At 43.7% G+C, this 15,956-nt stretch overlaps 6 protein-coding genes across 6 annotated transcripts; 2 read left to right on the top strand and 4 right to left on the bottom strand.

Moving 5' to 3' along the window:
- Positions 1 to 63: 63 nt before the first annotated feature.
- RpLP1 (Ribosomal protein LP1) lies at positions 64 to 738 on the top strand. The gene is made up of 2 exons (XM_088035231.1): positions 64 to 239; positions 405 to 738. The coding sequence occupies exons 1-2, from the start codon at positions 168 to 170 to the stop codon at positions 669 to 671; spliced, it is 339 nt and encodes a 112-aa protein (XP_087891357.1). The 5' UTR covers positions 64 to 167; the 3' UTR covers positions 672 to 738.
- On the bottom strand, positions 725 to 1,282 carry mRpS14 (mitochondrial ribosomal protein S14). Its single transcript, XM_088035230.1, has 2 exons — positions 1,139 to 1,282; positions 725 to 1,087 (listed from the first exon to the last, which is right to left on the bottom strand). Exons 1-2 carry the CDS (start codon positions 1,193 to 1,195, stop codon positions 764 to 766), a joined length of 381 nt encoding a protein of 126 aa, XP_087891356.1. The 5' UTR covers positions 1,196 to 1,282; the 3' UTR covers positions 725 to 763.
- Positions 1,283 to 1,506: 224 nt separating this feature from the next.
- On the bottom strand, positions 1,507 to 4,124 carry LOC148175553 (elongation factor 1-alpha-like). The gene is made up of 3 exons (XM_088035761.1): positions 4,031 to 4,124; positions 2,522 to 3,299; positions 1,507 to 2,471 (listed from the first exon to the last, which is right to left on the bottom strand). Exons 2-3 carry the CDS (start codon positions 3,272 to 3,274, stop codon positions 1,839 to 1,841), a joined length of 1,386 nt encoding a protein of 461 aa, XP_087891887.1. The 5' UTR covers positions 3,275 to 3,299; positions 4,031 to 4,124; the 3' UTR covers positions 1,507 to 1,838.
- Positions 4,125 to 4,431: 307 nt separating this feature from the next.
- On the bottom strand, positions 4,432 to 8,966 carry LOC148175552 (uncharacterized). The gene is made up of 2 exons (XM_088037920.1): positions 4,768 to 8,966; positions 4,432 to 4,653 (listed from the first exon to the last, which is right to left on the bottom strand). Exons 1-2 carry the CDS (start codon positions 8,854 to 8,856, stop codon positions 4,480 to 4,482), a joined length of 4,263 nt encoding a protein of 1,420 aa, XP_087894046.1. The 5' UTR covers positions 8,857 to 8,966; the 3' UTR covers positions 4,432 to 4,479.
- Positions 8,967 to 9,007: 41 nt separating this feature from the next.
- Positions 9,008 to 12,689, top strand: Sym (symplekin scaffold protein). The gene is made up of 7 exons (XM_088037921.1): positions 9,008 to 9,226; positions 9,274 to 9,470; positions 9,517 to 9,906; positions 9,952 to 10,693; positions 10,742 to 12,055; positions 12,105 to 12,533; positions 12,579 to 12,689. The coding sequence occupies exons 1-7, from the start codon at positions 9,188 to 9,190 to the stop codon at positions 12,633 to 12,635; spliced, it is 3,168 nt and encodes a 1,055-aa protein (XP_087894047.1). The 5' UTR covers positions 9,008 to 9,187; the 3' UTR covers positions 12,636 to 12,689.
- Positions 12,667 to 15,950, bottom strand: Ccdc39 (Coiled-coil domain containing protein 39). The gene is made up of 10 exons (XM_088037922.1): positions 15,612 to 15,950; positions 15,147 to 15,564; positions 14,799 to 15,100; positions 14,318 to 14,749; positions 14,149 to 14,274; positions 13,809 to 14,102; positions 13,390 to 13,765; positions 13,237 to 13,344; positions 13,001 to 13,191; positions 12,667 to 12,954 (listed from the first exon to the last, which is right to left on the bottom strand). The coding sequence occupies exons 1-10, from the start codon at positions 15,825 to 15,827 to the stop codon at positions 12,667 to 12,669; spliced, it is 2,751 nt and encodes a 916-aa protein (XP_087894048.1). The 5' UTR covers positions 15,828 to 15,950.
- Positions 15,951 to 15,956: the final 6 nt, after the last annotated feature.

Raw genomic sequence — 15,956 nt, 5'->3', positions numbered from 1 at the left:
TAAAAGTGGGCAAAATTTCACCATAAAGTTTGTTGGTACGTCGTATGTCACCAAAACGTCACCTGTCAAATTTCGCGTTCTTTCCTTCGCTGACATTTGCCACTGTGCTTGTTCTCGAAGAGCTAAGGCCCCACCGGCGACTTGCACACTATTAAAAACTTATCAAAATGACTTCCACCGCAGAACTTGCTTGCGTTTATTCAGCTCTCATCCTCGCCGATGACGATATCGCCATTACTGTAAGTAAAAACAAATTCCAAGACTTTTTAGGTTAAGTCCACGCATGTTAAATTTCTAATTATCTACTTTAAATTCACACATCAGTGTCCAATTTCCTTTGTATTCGCTTATTTGAAGTGTCTTTTCGTTACATGTTCACGTATTTTTTGTTTGTGTCATTTTAGGGTGAAAAGATCCAGACCATCCTGAAGGCTGCTGGTGTCGAGGTTGAACCTTACTGGCCCGGTCTGTTTGCCAAATCTTTGGATGGTGTAAACATTAAAGACCTCATCACCAAGATCGGCTCTGGAGTTGGTGCTCCTGCAGGTCCAGCCGCCGCCGCGCCTGCTGCCGCTGCAGCTGCAGCAGCCGCTCCAGCTAAAGAGGAGAAGAAGAAGGAAGAAGAACCTGAAGAGTCCGATGACGACATGGGACTTGGGCTCTTCGATTAAACTCAAGAGTTGAGTTATAATAAGTACAATTGTATTTTAAGATAATAAAACTCTTTTTTTAAATTTGTTCCTACGTCTTGATTTATTTACATCTACCACATTGCTCTTTGAACACCAGAGAGTTTATTATAATCTGCCAAGTGTCTAAAGACGATTCTGCTAAGTCTCCACCTGTTCACAACTCCTCGGGGTCGCGAGGTGACGGCGCAACGTTTGTTGATCCTCAAAGGTGTTGAATTCAAGGGAAAAGCCGCGATTTCTTTATCAGCGATTTCTCGTAGTTCAGGGGGCAAAATGTCGTTTCTTCTCAGCGAGTTTACACGGAGTCTTTCGGGGGCCAACTCAGTGGCTAATTTACGACGTTTTACATCACGAATCATCCACCGGTTCACATATTTCGTACGAATTTGATGAAACTGGAAAAAATAAGGTTAGAAATTGAGATAATGCCGAAAGGGCTCACGTACGTTTGTAGTGGGTAGGCTATGTGAGAATACGCTAGAAATGAATTTCAAAGTGTTCATTCTAATTCGTTTCGTTTTAAATTAAATAAAATTAGTAGCTCTGAACATAACCTATGATTTGTAGGTGTTACTATCACGTGACTACCACTCTCTTTTAGTTATTGGTTGTCTTCAAGCTTGGAGTCTCCAATCATGCGACAGTTCTCAAGCGGGAAATTTAAAATTATCTTCAGCTTTCTTTTATCAGGTGCAGTTTTTATCTGTCAGAAGTAATTTCGATAAAGCAAAGATGAGTCACACATCTTTAAATGTGACAACGGAGTGAAGTTCGTCGACCGTGATAATGTTTGGGTTTAAAATAGAAACGTCAATTATTCTGAGCTTCTTTATTGGATATTCTTACAGAAGCTGCTCTTACTTGCAAGTCTATCATTCACCAATAACAAAAAAAAACAAAACAATAAATAATATCAGAAACAAAAAACTTAATTCTATCAGAAATGCCCATTCCTGCATAAATGATTATAAATGATAATAAGTTCAATTAAATAAAAACCTAAAATTCAAAACGAAGGAAAATGTTTTTCCTTCTGAACTCCTTCCGATGAAAATAATTCTGCTGTAGCCACCTAGAGAACAGTAAATAATAATTGCTGATGAAGATTTTCTTGGGGCCTGAGGCAGAAGGCTGAACTATGCCTAGTTATTTCTTCTTTTGTGCCTTCTCAGCAGCCTTCGTTACTTTACCAGCAGTATCTTTGAAGTTGACAGACTTGATGACGCCGACGGCGACAGTTTGCCGCATATCGCGAACGGCAAAACGTCCCAGAGGTGGAAACTCCTGGAACGACTCCACACACAGCGGTTTCGACGGCACCAAATTGACAATGGCGGCGTCGCCCGACTTTATCGATTTCGGATTTTCTTCGGTGGTTTTACCAGTACGACGATCGCATTTTTCTTTGATTTCAGCAAACTTGCAAGCAATATGAGCAGTGTGACAGTCAAGAACTGGAGTGTAACCGTTGGCAATTTGCCCAGGATGATTCAACACGATGACTTGAGCGGTGAAGTCGGCGGCGCCTTTCGGAGGATTGTTTTTGGAGTCACCGGCGACGTAGCCACGACGCAACTCTTTGACGGAGACGTTCTTCACGTTGAAGCCGACGTTGTCGCCGGGAACGGCTTCTTGGAGAGCCTCGTGGTGCATCTCCACGGACTTGACTTCGGTGGTGAGACCCACGGGAGCGAAAGTCACCACCATGCCGGGTTTCAGCACGCCGGTTTCCACGCGGCCCACGGGCACGGTGCCGATGCCGCCGATCTTGTAAACATCCTGCAAGAGATGAAAGGGTGAGAATGAGTCGCGAGGGTGTTGCGGCGTACCTGGAGAGGAAGACGAAGGGGTTTCTCGGTGGGACGAGACGGGGGTAAGATCGCGTCTAAAGCTTCGATGAGAGTCTTTCCTTCGGCTTTTCCTTCTTTTCTTTCGACGGCCCAACCCTTGAACCACGGCATCTTATCAGACGCCTCCAACATGTTGTCTCCGTGCCATCCAGAGATGGGAACGAACGCAACAGCGGCGGGGTTGTAACCGATCTTCTTGATGTAAGAGGACACTTCCTTCTTGATTTCCTCGAAACGCGTCTCGGAGTACGGGGGCTCGGTGGAGTCCATCTTGTTGACGCCCACGATAAGCTGCTTCACCCCCAAAGTGAAGGCTAAAAGAGCGTGTTCGCGGGTTTGGCCGTTCTTGGAAATACCAGCTTCGAATTCTCCGGTACCGGCGGCGACAATCAACACCGCACAATCGGCTTGGGAGGTCCCAGTGATCATGTTCTTAATGAAATCTCTGTGACCGGGAGCGTCGATGATGGTAACGTAATATTTAGCGGTTTCGAACTTCCAAAGAGCGATGTCGATGGTGATACCGCGTTCGCGTTCAGCTTTGAGTTTGTCCAAAACCCAAGCGTACTTGAAGGAGCCTTTGCCCATCTCTTGAGCTTCCTTCTCGAATTTTTCGATGGTACGTTTGTCGATACCACCGCATTTGTAGATCAAATGACCGGTGGATGTCGACTTACCGGAGTCGACGTGCCCGATGACGACGATGTTAATATGAATCTTTTCTTTACCCATGGTGGTGATCTAGAGTCGCGATTTCCTGGAAAAGTTAAAGGAATAGATAAAATGGGATGGGGAAAATTAACATTGGCAGCCGACTGGAAAATCGCGACCTTGATTCCGTTCTCGGCCCGAAGCGAGCCGCTCCCAGTGCATCTTGGCGAAAAGTGCAAAAAAGCGATTTTCCGGCCGGTGCTGTAAGAAAATGCGATTCTGAACAATGGGGCGGCCATATTGTGATGCAATCCCCCAAATCGATATCAATATTCTTGTAAAATAAAATCGGACAAGTATTGATTTTCTCCGACACTCATTAAATCTCATTTTCCGCATCGAACGCCGCGCGAGATCGATCTTGGGGTAGGTCCACAATTACGCTAAATTGCTAAATTGTTGACACAACCTCACTTTCTCCTTTGCCGCAAAACTGCAATAAAGTGCACCGGGATCAAAGTATCCACACAATTATTCAATTTAAGATTTTTTTTTCGTTAAACAGAAGTTGGATTTTCTTTAAAACTGCGAGACTTCAGTAGTTGCAAACGGGCTTGACACTTTGAGATTTTGAAAATTTTGAAATTCGAAAAGTGGGCGAAGGGACAATTGCCGGTCGGAAAATTTTCTCAAAATGTGGATTAATCAAAGAAAATACCTGTCAAAAAGGTTTTCCAGTAATCTCGGGGATTTTCCGCGTTAATCGGAAGCGATGGATGAGCACTAGGGGCCCTTGGAAAATTCAGGATAGGAAAAATTCGGGAAAGCTCCACTTACCTCTGAAACTGCAGCAAGAGAACGAGAAAAACGACAGTGCTCTCCTAGCCGCGAGCAAGCGGAAATAGAAGGAGAGTCCCGGTAGTGGGGATGAAATATTGATTTACGTCCTGTGGGAAGAGGAGCGTTTTTAAATGCCCTGAATTTTTTTGTGTAAACACCGTGACACAATAACACCGTTCACTTTGACAGTTTTTGATTTCAATAAGACGTTTTCGAAAAAAAAACATTCAAAAGGGAAATAGGGGAAGTGTCTATAATTACTGGACCAATGAGAGCTCAGAAAAAATCAGCCAAGGGATGTGACGTCGCGGGGTTGAAAGTAACGCGGGAATTTCAATTCAAATTATAATTATTGTAATAATAAATCGTTACCGTAAAACTAATTGATAAAATTCGTATTAAACGGGAATAAGAAATAATTTATTTAGCTAATAACTATAACAATATTATGTAGTTTTAGGTGATGACCATGTAGGAAGGTAGTTGGTCCACCCGCGGATCCCAGGATCGCCCTTTGCGACCATCGTCAGTTTCTGCGTCTCTTCAGGACTAAGTTTTAGAATCGTGTTCAACACTGGGACTAGACGCGTTCTTTCGTCTCCACTGTGTAAGGTGACGAACTGGAACAATGAATGGAGTTTATATTTACATTCGTTATCTTGTATTGACGGTTTCCCCGATAAATGGAAGATAGTGATTCACCCAAAAACCCCGAAAAAAAAAGGTAAACAAACCTTGAAGACGACATTCTTCAGATACTCCAGATTTTCCGCATGCTTCTCCCTCTCCACTGACCTCTGCTGCCTTCTGATCTCTTCTTTCAGCAGTTTGTTCATCTGCACATGTTTCGCCAAGTCCTGTTCTGTATCCGCCAATAACGCGGTCAAATGGATGACCTTGGACTCTTCCTCGCTCAACTGTTTTTTTATAAAGGCCACTTCTTGGTCCGTGTCCGTTCCTAATAGCCTTTCCAGGGGCACCGGGTGCATACTTTTGCTGTTTTCGGTACTTTCAGAACCTTCTCCTTCTTCTCGATGCATTGTGAAAAGTGGAGGGAATGGCAACTCTGTGGGTGATGGCGCCTTTTCGATTTTACTCTGTAACTCGATAATTTCACGGTTGTGACGAACTTCTTGCTCTGACAGTTGCTGGCGGTAACACTGGGCTAAAGTCTCTGCATGAACTTTCAAGCTCCTGACGGTCTCTCCGTGCTCGATGATCGTCTGTTGGTGCTTGCTGGATAGCTGCTCGTACAACGACTTGACATCTTCGACTTCACTGGCGACGTCTTCGTATTTACCAGAAATCGTGTTCTTCTCCTGCAACAAGACTTGATTGCCTCGTTTCAAAGCTTCAATGGTGTCCTTGCACTCTCGCAGTTCGGAGGCGAGAGCCTCACACTTCACTTGTAACGCTGACAGTTCTTCAGATCGTTTTTCTTCTAAACCAACATCGCGGTTCTGGTTCTGTCTCAACACGCTTTGAGCACGCACTTTGTACGTGTCGTAGTCGTTCTGTACGATTTTCAGTTCGTCTTCTTTCAGCTTGAGGGTGTCTTGGACTTCTCTAAGAGACTGCTGCAGGCCCAAAACCTGACTCCTTAAGTGTTCTTTCTCGTTCTTCAGACTATTGTTGTGTTTCTGATGTTCCGCAATGACTTTGGAGAGTTCAGTGGACAACTCTTCGTTTTCAGAACGGACAGTCTCTAGCAGCTGCGTCATGTCATGAATCTTATTCTCTTTCACCAACACGACTTCTTCGAGTTCAGAAACTTGCTTCTTGTAACTGATGATCTCGGATTGAGTCGCAGTGACGTCGTTCTTCATTTCTTCGCAACGTTCCTCCAAAAGTTTATTTTGCTCCCTGATGGCGTTCGCCGTGCTCTTCTGCGACTCGAGTTGGCTCTTTAACTTGGTGATTTCTTCCTGTTTCTTTTCGATCTTCTGAGACAGTTCTTTCACGCTTCGTTCGTAGTCTTGCATTTCCAAGTTGAGGACGGAATTCTTCATGCGTTCGTTGTTAGAATGTTCCAGAGAAGTCCTGGTTTGTTGGTGACCGTCGCTTTCGACTTTCAGCGCTTGTTCTTTGGCTTCTAATTCGCTGGTGAGCTTCGCAATCTTCGCTTCAAACTCCTTCTTGAGGACTTTATTGGCTTCCAGTTCTTTTCTAAACGTCTGGACTTTGCCGCTGATCTGCTTTTTCCACGCTTCAGTGTTAATTTTTTCTTGGTTGAGTTCATCGAGCTCTTTTCTGAGCTGCGCAATGACCTCGTCGTTTTGGGCGAGCTTTTGTTTGTCCTTTGAAATATCAAGAGCTGTTAAATCCAACTTATTACTGTAGTCTTTATTTTGCTTCTTGTTGTTTTCCAGTTCGTCGTGCAGTTGGTCGCACTGCGTCTGCAGAGTCGATATTGTTTTGATGTTGTTGGCGCACTTCTGTTGAAGATCGTTCTTCTCGTTCTGTTCCTTCAACAATTCGTTGGACAAGTCGCGTACTTTTCCTTTCAGCTTCACCGCCAGCGTTCTTAATTTCCCGTATCTTTCTTCCCACGACCCTTCCAAGTCTTTGAGTCTGTTGTTTTCTTCCGACCGTGAAATTGTCGACGTAGACATGTTTTCACTCTCCGCGTAACTCGATTCGAGGTTTCCATTGATCCGTTCTTTCAAAGCTTCAATCTCGTTCTTTAATTCCGCAATCTCGGCGTCTTTCTTGGTGTCTTCTTCGCTGTTGCGCTCGTTCTTTAAATCTTCAATCTGCTGCTCCAAACTCTTGATAATCTCTTCCTTTTGGGAGATGTTATCGACGTTCTTATTCGCTTGCGTCTCATAAATCTGCAACTTCTTCATAATCTCCTCGCAATGAGCTTGAAACTTTGAGATCGTCTCGCCTCTTTCCTTCAACGCTTGGTTCATTTCGTTCATATCCGTCAACAGCTCCGAGTTCTCGCGCTTCAATGACGTCACCACTTCTTCCAATTCTGTTTCTTCCGTTTGGCACTCTTCTTCTTTAACATCCCTCCCTTCTTGTAGCTTCCGATTTGCTTCTAGTAAATCAGCGTTTTCTTGGACCAACTTTAAGATTTCTTCGCTCGTTTTTTCAGCGAATTGCTGCTCCGTCTCTCTGGCGCGGTTCAACTCTTGTTGAAGATTACAATTCTTGTGTTTTAACTCATTGATTTCGCGAGCTGTGCTTTCCGCGTCTTCTTCAAACTTTGAGATTATTTTGCGGTATTCTATGCATATCTTCTCGTTTTCTTTGATGTGGTTTTGGATCTCAAGAGTATCATGTTGGTTTTGGTCGCTAAAAACTTTGATTTCTTCCTGATGCTTGTTGATGGCGTCGGACAACGTTTCGTTGATGTTGTCTTTCTCGACGGTCAAACTCTCGATTTGGTCTTTGTATTCACTGTGCTGCTGCAAGAGTCGTTCGATTTCTTCGCTAAGTCGCTTGTTTTCGTCTGTAGCAATTTTAGATTGACCATTGACAATTGCCAGCTCTTCTTGATGCCTTTCAATGGCCTCAGTAAGTTGTTTATGGATGTTATTCTTCTCGCTCATCAAACTTTCAATTTGATCTTTCAACTGATGCTGGGTTTGGAGCAGCTTTTCAGTTTCTTCACTCAATTTGGTGTTCTCTTCCTTGATACTGTCAATAATGTGAAGCTCCTTGCTTTTTTCGTCATCAGTTTTGTGTGCTTCCAACTGCTCCAGGAACTTTGCGTTGCTCTCTTTCAACACTCTGATTTGGTTTAAGTACTCTAAATTGTCAACCGTCAAGTTGTTGATCTGTTGGCTCAACTTAAGAGCAGCGACACTCAACTGGTCTTTCCACTCCTCAACTTGTTTTGTGTATATCATGAATAGTCTAAGAATCTCATTTTTGTCTTCTTTGAGGACTCTGACGTTGCCGGCAAACTTGACGATTTTACCATGATATGATCTTAATCTCTCTTTGAGTTTTTCAATGATTTCTTCAAACTTTGACTGGGTGTCTCTCATTTCTGAATTTTCTTGTTGAAGAATGACGTTGGTGTCGTGTAGTTCCTTATTTTGTGCCGCTAGAATTGCGTTTTCTTCAAAAACCAACTCCTTTTTTTTTAATTGAGTTGATAAGTCTTCAATCAACAAATTCTGACTCTGCAGCTCTTGACTTATCGTTAGAATATTCTTATCTTTTTCCGCCAGATTTAGTTTCAAGTTGTCTATTTTGTCCTTCATTGTGCCATTATCAGATTGGAGCTTCTTCACTTCTTGTAAGCTGATATTCAACATCTTTTGCAGTTCCTCGCTGTTGTTTTCCTTCAGTTTCTTGTTGGCGTCCTCAAGTACTGCGTTGCTCTTTTCAAGAAGAAGCAACTGGTTTTGTTGTTCCAAGCCCAGTTTCTTGCACTCCTCCATCTGCTTCTCAAGCGTCTCTAAATGCGAGATCAACTGCTCGTTTTCATCAGTTAGCCGCTTGATTTGTCTCTTGAAGGATACATTTTCACTATCCAAAGAATTCACTTTTTCTTCACTCGCCTGCAAGTCTTGTACACACTTTTGAAGTTGATTACTAAGGCCATGGTTTTGTTTTTTCAAATCTTCGATCGTGGTGACGTGCACCAACTTCTGCTCCGTGAGTCTCTCCACAATTTCGTTGGTGACACCACCATTCTCACCTTTGAGCTTGGATTTTAGCTCATTGTTTTCTTCCTGGAGACTGTCTTTTGCTTGTTTCGCTTTCTGGGCTAGTACCAGCAGACGTTCGCATCTTTTGATTAGTTCTTCTTTCGAGAGAGTTTCTAAAGCGACTCTTTTTCCACTTTCGCTTGTATTCCCTTCCATTTTTCTTATCTTTATCAAACCATGGTCATTTCGGTTTTTCGACACATCAACATTCCCTGACGTTTTGTATGACAGCAGGTGATGCCAATAAAAAAACTAGAAATTTACCGAATTTTGGGGTGTTTTTTGGGTTTTTCGTCGCGCTGTGGTGGCGTCATTGAAGAACTGGAACCACCGAAGCAGATTGTTGGTTTTCCAATTTTTCATGACTTTTTTAGGCAATTTCGTCGTAATTTAGACCCGGTGAAGACAATGCCAACCTTTGGAGGCTCATTTTGAGGTTCTGTTTACGTGGAATTGATTTAGGAAATTAGATTGACATAACCTCAAAATGGAGTTCTCTTTGGATGAAGTATCAGACGAAGACTTGGTAAAATGAATAAAAAGTAATAACTTGAGTTAAAATCGGGTTTATAGGTAACACAGTGGATGAATAATGCCGCCGTAGCTCGCAGCTCTTCAGAAAAACTCGAGTATTTCCACAAGCTACAAGAAGTGTTGATAAGGAAGTCCCCTCAGCTCCTTCAGAAGTTTCTTCCCAATATTCTAAATTTTACTACAGACAAGAATGGCGATGTTAAAAAGGCTTTGGTTGGTTTTATTGAGGAACTATGGTAAGTTTAGCCCCCTTTTGGTGTTTGTATTGAAGTTGGTTTCTAGCAAAGTTAGGGAGTCTTTGATTCCTAAGGTGATGCTGAGCCTCCATATGTTGCTGTGTGATGAGTCCATAGCTATCCAAAAGCGTGTCATTCAAGCTTTGATTACAATCTACAGGAGAACTTTAGGGTGGCTCTGTAAGGCCTCTTATGTAACTGAAGAAATGGAGAATGCATGGAAACAACTCTCTGCCATCAAACTAGAAATAGCAAACATGATAGACAGTGATAACGACGGCATAAGAACTAGTTCAGTCAAGTTTTTAGAGTGTGTAGTACTGCTTCAAACTTACCCAGATCAAGCTGAGAACAACAAACCAAATGACTTTTCTTTAGATGATGTTCCTTTAACATTGAAAATAGCCAGACGAAGAAAACTAGAAGAAGAAGCAAAGTAAAATTTCGAAATTATTCTTCCTCAACTGACTTTCTGTTTCAGTACTCTCTTTGAGCTTCTCTTGAAATTCCACGGCTCTCCTCACATCAGCAGCGCTAATTTACTAACGTGTCTCGGAGTGGTAACCAACATCGCCAAGAATCGCGCAGAATTCATGTCTAGAGTTGTGTCCGCTATAGAATCTCTCTACAACAATTTACCTCCAACTCTCACCACAACGCAGGTCAACTCTGTGAGGAAAAAACTAAAAACTGAGCTTGTGGGTTTGATCAAGCACCCTGCAGCGTTCGAGTTTGTGGAGAAACTTACGCCAATGCTCACCGATTTAGGGTACTCTCAAACTGAGGTTTTCAAGATGGTCTCTAAGCCTGAAGAAAGAAGAAAGTATTGTAAGAGAACGCTTTCAGTGGAGTCTTTACAGATTTATAACAAGCGACCGCGGTTGGACCCCCACATTGAGTTCGACAATGACACCAATGATAGTGAGCCCCAATCGCAACAAGAACAGAATGAACAGTTTGTTTTGGAGAACTTCTCTTTGGAGAGGGCGGTGCAGCTGATTTTTAGCTCCATGGGTAAATTACCGGCGACTATGCCCTTCGAGTTTAGCAAAGAATACGGGAAATTTGTCGACTTGGGACGAGTCGGGCTTGTCGATGTCATAGCGAAGTTATTAGCGGCGCAGATGACGGAGGCGGGGATATCCCCTGGAGGAAAAGGACTCAAAAAGGACGAAGTTCCACCAGAGAAAGACGTGGAAGAGGAGAAGGAAGAGAAAGAGAAAGTAAGTCTTGGATTTCTACGACTTTTGACTGAATTTTTACTTTTGTAGCCTCAGAAGAAGGAGCGCATGAAGGTCCCTCGCATCAAAACACTGAAACTATCTGAAATAACGAAACCCATGGAAAAAGACACAAAGGAAAAGCTCCTTATCGGTTCAATTAACCGTCTCCTCACCGCCGATAAAACCGCCGACAAGTGTCTCTACCAGAAGCTCATCACCACCATCGCTGCTTGTTTTAGCCCCACTGTCCGCCAAACCGTCCTCACTTTCCTTCTGTCTGATTTGCGCAACCACGTGGATCTCGCTCTAGCGTGGCTTTTTGAAGAGTACAGTATTCTTCAAGGGTTTTCGCGTGTTCCTCCACTTCGCAAAGACACCAAACTTGACAAGAGTTACAACACTCTCCTTTGCACATTTATCAACGTCGCAACGAACGACTCTGTGGTTTTTTCCCGGTTGATGTTGGAGGCTCCGCTGGTCACAGACGACGCTTTAGATAAGCTCCACCAGTTGTGTCGAGAGGAGAAGAAGTGCACGTGGGCGTTGAGTCTGTTGAAGGATTTGACCATTCGGAAGCCCCCGAAACAGCTGATGTTTCTTAACGCGCTTTTGTCGTACACGACGTACGAGTCGAACACGATAAGAGATTGTGCAATTTCGCTGGTTTTGGAGTTGCATCAAAGACCCGATTTGAAGTTGGTTATTGAGGAGTTTGCGAGAATGAATTTGGAGTTTTTAAAGTTGCAGCGGCCTCCGGAGAGTTTGTGTGGATTTGGACAAGGACGTTTGAAAAGCGAGACTTGGGGGGATGATTTTATCAAGGCTTGTTTGGTGCCTTACATTTCTTTGCTCCCAACGAACGAGAGTTTGATTCACGACTTGGCAAAGGTTTACGTACAGACTGGGGCTAACATCAAACGGATTATCTTGAGACTCCTTGAGGGTCCGATCAGGTCCATGGGGATGGATTCGCCTGAGCTCTTGAAACTAGTTGAAGATTGTCCTAAAGGCTCCGAAACGTTGGTTACTAGAGTCATTCACGTGTTGACTGATAAGGGCCCCCCAAGCACACAGTTGGTGCAAAGGGTTAGAGATTTGTACCACACGAGAGTCTCAGACGTTCGGTTTCTTATCCCCGTCCTCAATGGACTGACGAAGAAAGAGGTTATTGCAGCCCTGCCCAAACTCATCAAACTGAACCCTGTCGTTGTCCGGGAAGTTTTTAATAGACTCTTAGGGTTACACGGGGACAGCCCCATAACCCCGACCGAACTTTTAGTTTCTTTACATTTGGTCGATTCATCCAAGGCTGATCTGAAGACCATCATCAAAGCCACCTCCATGTGTCTTCAGGAGAAACAAGTACGAATCAAAAAGTCCAACTCCGTTGTTTTAAAATTTGCAATTTTAGGTGTTTACGCAAGAAGTCTTGGCGGTGGTTTTGCAGCAGCTGATGGATCAGACCCCGCTACCAACTCTTTTGATGAGGACTGTGATCCAAGCTTTGGGGAGCTACCCTCGACTCTCTGGTTTTGTCATGAACATTCTCCAGCGCTTGATTTTGAAGCAAGTTTGGAAACAGAAAGTCGTCTGGGAAGGCTTCATCAAGTGCTGCCAAAGAACCAGACCGCAGAGCTTCGCAGTATTGATGCAACTCCCGCCGCCGCAGCTTTCCGACGCCTTAGCTATTTGCCCAGAATTGAGAGAACCGCTAAGAGAACACTTGATGAACTTCACTGAAGGGCAACGGACGCACATTCCGTTGACCGTGCAAGAGATTATCTTGGGATCGTACCCGCAGCCGCCACCACCGCCTGTGCCCGCCCCTACTGAAGAATTGGTAAGATTTTAACTTTCTCCTTCTAGTCACAGTTTTTACTTTCAGAATCTTTCCGAGCCGGGAGGACCACCCACCGAGCCTTTACCCCCAGGAATGGATTAAATTAGTCTTTTGTAATTGAATAAAGAGTATATTAAATATGGAATGTCAAGTCAATTTTGCTAACGCTGGAAGTCCTCGAAGGTCCTTCAGATTCGACACTTCTTTGCTCGGTTGTGTCCTTACAAGACTGTGAGGACCGCGAGGTTGTGGTACTGCTTGACAGCGTCGATAGTCTTCTTTTTTCGGGGAGTTTTACCTGGTACTCAATGGTGTAGCGGGTTATAAGAGGAGCTACTTCTTGGTACCGGATCGACATCTCCACCAAATTCTGCATAACATTTACGTTGGTTTCCCGAAGTTGTCGAATCTCCAAATCCCTCTGAAACAAACTTGTGAACTTTGGAAAGTTTTTTTACAAATCCCACATCATATTTCTCTCTATCTTCGCATGAAATCTTCCTTTCAACGATTTTCAAACACTTCTCGGCTCGCTTTAGTTTGTCTTCTTTGAGAACTCTCTCCTGTTGGACTTGGTAATACTTCTCGTCCAACACCATCAAAAGTTCGTGTGCTTCCATCTGTTTCTGTTTGAGATCCTCAAGAACCGCTTCAACTTCTTAAAAGCGACAAAATAAACGTGAGTTTTACTTGCGGGACTCACCTTCCAGAGCTTGGCGTTTTACCGCGAGCTCCTTCCTCTTCTGTCTTAATAAATCATTGACCATCAGCAGCTTGTTCTCCAACTCCTTCATCTCCTCGATTTCCTTTCCTGAAACAACGAGTAAAACACCGTTCATTCGCTCTTAATAGATACCATCATCTTCCACGGCGCCTAGACTTTGTTTGAAGGCGGCATTCGTTAAATTCACCACCTTCAGAGTGTTTTCCATGGCTTGGATCTCCTTCTCTGCTTTCTTAATCTTTGAGTCGAGTTCGTCACCTTCTTGTTGCAACAAATACTTTTCTTGGGCGTTCTTGATCTTAAAATGCGTCACGGTGATGGGCTGTCCATCCTCGTCTTTTCCCAAACTCGCCAAGATGATATCGTACTTCTTTTTGATTTGTTCCAATTTGAGAATTCGCTCGGTGATATCGCATTTCAATCTTCCTTTTTCTTCACTGAGATTTCTGCGTTTTACTAGAAGGATCTCTTTGTTGGTGTCAATCTCCAAGAGTCTTTCTTTGGTCGCCTGAAAGTGGGGTTTAAAGCGCGTCGTTAAAATCTCAACTTACTTCTTCCAATTTCAATTTAAACTTCTCCAAGGTGTAGATGCTAGATTTCTCTTTTTTCATCGCTTTGTTCAGTTGGTTGACTCTGAGTCTGAGGATCGTTTCTTCCACTTGCTTCTCTTGGATCGTGTTCTTCAAAGCTTGAGCTTGTTTCTGACCGCCTTCGTACGACAAATTTTGATGTTGAAGCTTATCTTTTAGAATGGCCAATTGGTTCTGATCAGTCACGATGGTGGTGGTAAGTCTTCGCATGTCGTCTCTGATCTTGTGGACTTGGTCTTTCAGCATGTTTTTTATCTGAAATACGCCTTAGTGGTCATTGCACGAGCAGAATTGAACTGACCTCGGTTTGTTCCGCCTCTTTGTTTTCCATCTCCAGAAGCTTGACTTCCAGTTCTTCTTTGTCTTCGTTGGTGATGACGTTCTCCGTTATCAAGATTTTTCGTTGCACCTCATCAATTTTGAAGTCCTAAACAAAATTTGTTTAACGTGACTAGAAATTTCGATCTTACCAGTTCGTACGCGTCTTCTTTTCTCTTCCCCACGCTTTTCCTCGCATCTTCGTTGTGCTTTCGCAGATGGTTGATGTTGTTGAGAACACTGGAAATCTCATGCCCTTTGAGTTTCCCAATTTTGAGTTGCTCTTGATGCTCGTGCTGCACCCAAAGAAACGTGTTTTGTAATACGAGGACCTCACGCTCCAACGTTGTTTGCTGTCTCTGCTCGTAATTTATCAATTTCTCCAAATGTTTAAGCCGCTCATCCGCCGATAAAGTCGATTCTTCCATTTCTTGAAATTTCAGCTTCAAAGAGTCCACCAACGTCCGGCTGTTGAAGATCTTCCGTTCCATCATGACAATTTTCTCGGTGACGGTCTTCTTGTGCGTTCTTTCTCGTTCAAGCTGTTGGGCGCTGGCCATCATTCTGTGTCGCGCCGTGTCGGCCTGTTAACTCTAATCAGTACGATCAAGTCGTTTTTTCGAACGCTTTTACCTGGTTGTTGAGTCCGAACAAGAACTGTTGCAATTCGTTGAGGTCCCGCCGCAACTTTGCATTGCGAAAATTGATTTGTTGGACGTCGTACTGCAGATCATTGTTGCTCGCAACTTCACTTTCGTAAAATTGCTTCTGCTCTTGGAGTTTCTCCTGTTCTTTCGCTACGATTTCTTGCGTTTCGATGATTTGCGTTTGGACCCGGTCGATTTCAGCGTCGCGCTGGTGGAGGATTTTCACCGAGTCTTTCCATTGTCGGATGAGGGCGGCTCTTTCAACCATTTGTTGCTTCATTATTTTTCCTGTTGGCGATAAAAAGAATGAAAGGTAATTAATGGGAACCAAAACCTGTTCGCTCCAACATCCTTTCGTAGTTGTTGAGATCGATGACCATCTTCTCCACGGTTTGCTTCCGACTTCCGTATTCCATCTCCAAGTTCTGTCTTTTTGCTTCCAGCTCGTTGTACTTTCGAGCGTCTTGATTGGAGAACTTCTTAATGAGCTCGTTGTCATCGTCTCGCTTTTGTAGCGACTCCTCCCAAGCTTTAAGGGCTTCGGTGTCCCAGTCTGTCTCTGATTTCAACGTGTCTAGTTTCTTCACGCTCTTCTCCAACTGTATTTTCTGGCCTCTATGTCGCTCTTTGATTTCGGCGATGTTCTTCTCCGACTGTCTAATCTCAGCATCGTATTTATCCTTCTCGGCTTGATTAGTCCTCAGTTTGTGCTCTTCAGATTGGAGTTGTTGCACGTGGGCGGTAATGAGATTCTGAAATGTTACTTTTAAAGACAACACGTCTTCCTAATGGTACTTACCTGCGTCTGTTCCGATTCTTGATTGACATACTTTAGGTGGTTTTGTATGTTTTCCAACTTCACGTTTGAGGCATCCAGGAGCGACTTTGCTTTAATTTTACGCAGCGTGAGCCGCGCGACTTCTTCCTCGAGCTGTTGGTTCTCGGCATTGGACACTGGGATTTGAAAACCATCTTCCCATCCCAATTTCTTCAAGATTTCTTCAAACGGCGACATGTTGTGATTGAAACTTGGTTTGTTTGGGGCCGTTGTTATAACAACGGCGCCCCTCTTCTTCTAAATTTAGGCTGCTCGTGGGATTTATGAATTTAAAAATAGAACGAATTAGGTGAAGTCAGTGCGATT

This window comes from Gnatocerus cornutus, chromosome 5 (assembly GCF_029298725.1).
Source record: "Gnatocerus cornutus isolate USDA-ARS CGAHR chromosome 5, icGnaCorn1.1, whole genome shotgun sequence".
NCBI lineage: Eukaryota > Metazoa > Arthropoda > Insecta > Coleoptera > Tenebrionidae > Gnatocerus > Gnatocerus cornutus.
This window is presented reverse-complemented; position numbering and strand designations above follow the sequence as displayed.

Bases quoted from the DNA above. Each gene is read 5' to 3' on its own strand.
- RpLP1 (XM_088035231.1), top strand. From the start codon at position 168: ATGACTTCCACCGCAGAACTTGCTTGCGTTTATTCAGCTCTCATCCTC. The intron at 240-404 runs GTAAGTAAAAAC...GTGTCATTTTAG, and splicing joins ATGACGATATCGCCATTACT to GGTGAAAAGATCCAGACCAT.
- mRpS14 (XM_088035230.1), bottom strand. From the start codon at position 1,195: ATGAACACTTTGAAATTCATTTCTAGCGTATTCTCACATAGCCTACCC. The intron at 1,088-1,138 runs GTACGTGAGCCC...TATTTTTTCCAG, and splicing joins ATAGCCTACCCACTACAAAC to TTTCATCAAATTCGTACGAA.
- LOC148175553 (XM_088035761.1), bottom strand. From the start codon at position 3,274: ATGGGTAAAGAAAAGATTCATATTAACATCGTCGTCATCGGGCACGTC. The intron at 2,472-2,521 runs GTACGCCGCAAC...CATCTCTTGCAG, and splicing joins CCCTTCGTCTTCCTCTCCAG to GATGTTTACAAGATCGGCGG.
- LOC148175552 (XM_088037920.1), bottom strand. From the start codon at position 8,856: ATGGAAGGGAATACAAGCGAAAGTGGAAAAAGAGTCGCTTTAGAAACT. The intron at 4,654-4,767 runs GTTTGTTTACCT...TCATTGTTCCAG, and splicing joins TGAAGAATGTCGTCTTCAAG to TTCGTCACCTTACACAGTGG.
- Sym (XM_088037921.1), top strand. From the start codon at position 9,188: ATGGAGTTCTCTTTGGATGAAGTATCAGACGAAGACTTG. The intron at 9,907-9,951 runs GTAAAATTTCGA...TTTCTGTTTCAG, and splicing joins AAACTAGAAGAAGAAGCAAA to TACTCTCTTTGAGCTTCTCT. The intron at 12,056-12,104 runs GTACGAATCAAA...TTGCAATTTTAG, and splicing joins TGTGTCTTCAGGAGAAACAA to GTGTTTACGCAAGAAGTCTT.
- Ccdc39 (XM_088037922.1), bottom strand. From the start codon at position 15,827: ATGTCGCCGTTTGAAGAAATCTTGAAGAAATTGGGATGGGAAGATGGT. The intron at 14,103-14,148 runs GTCAGTTCAATT...GGCGTATTTCAG, and splicing joins AAGAGGCGGAACAAACCGAG to ATAAAAAACATGCTGAAAGA. The intron at 12,955-13,000 runs GTGGGATTTGTA...AGTTTGTTTCAG, and splicing joins AAGATAGAGAGAAATATGAT to AGGGATTTGGAGATTCGACA.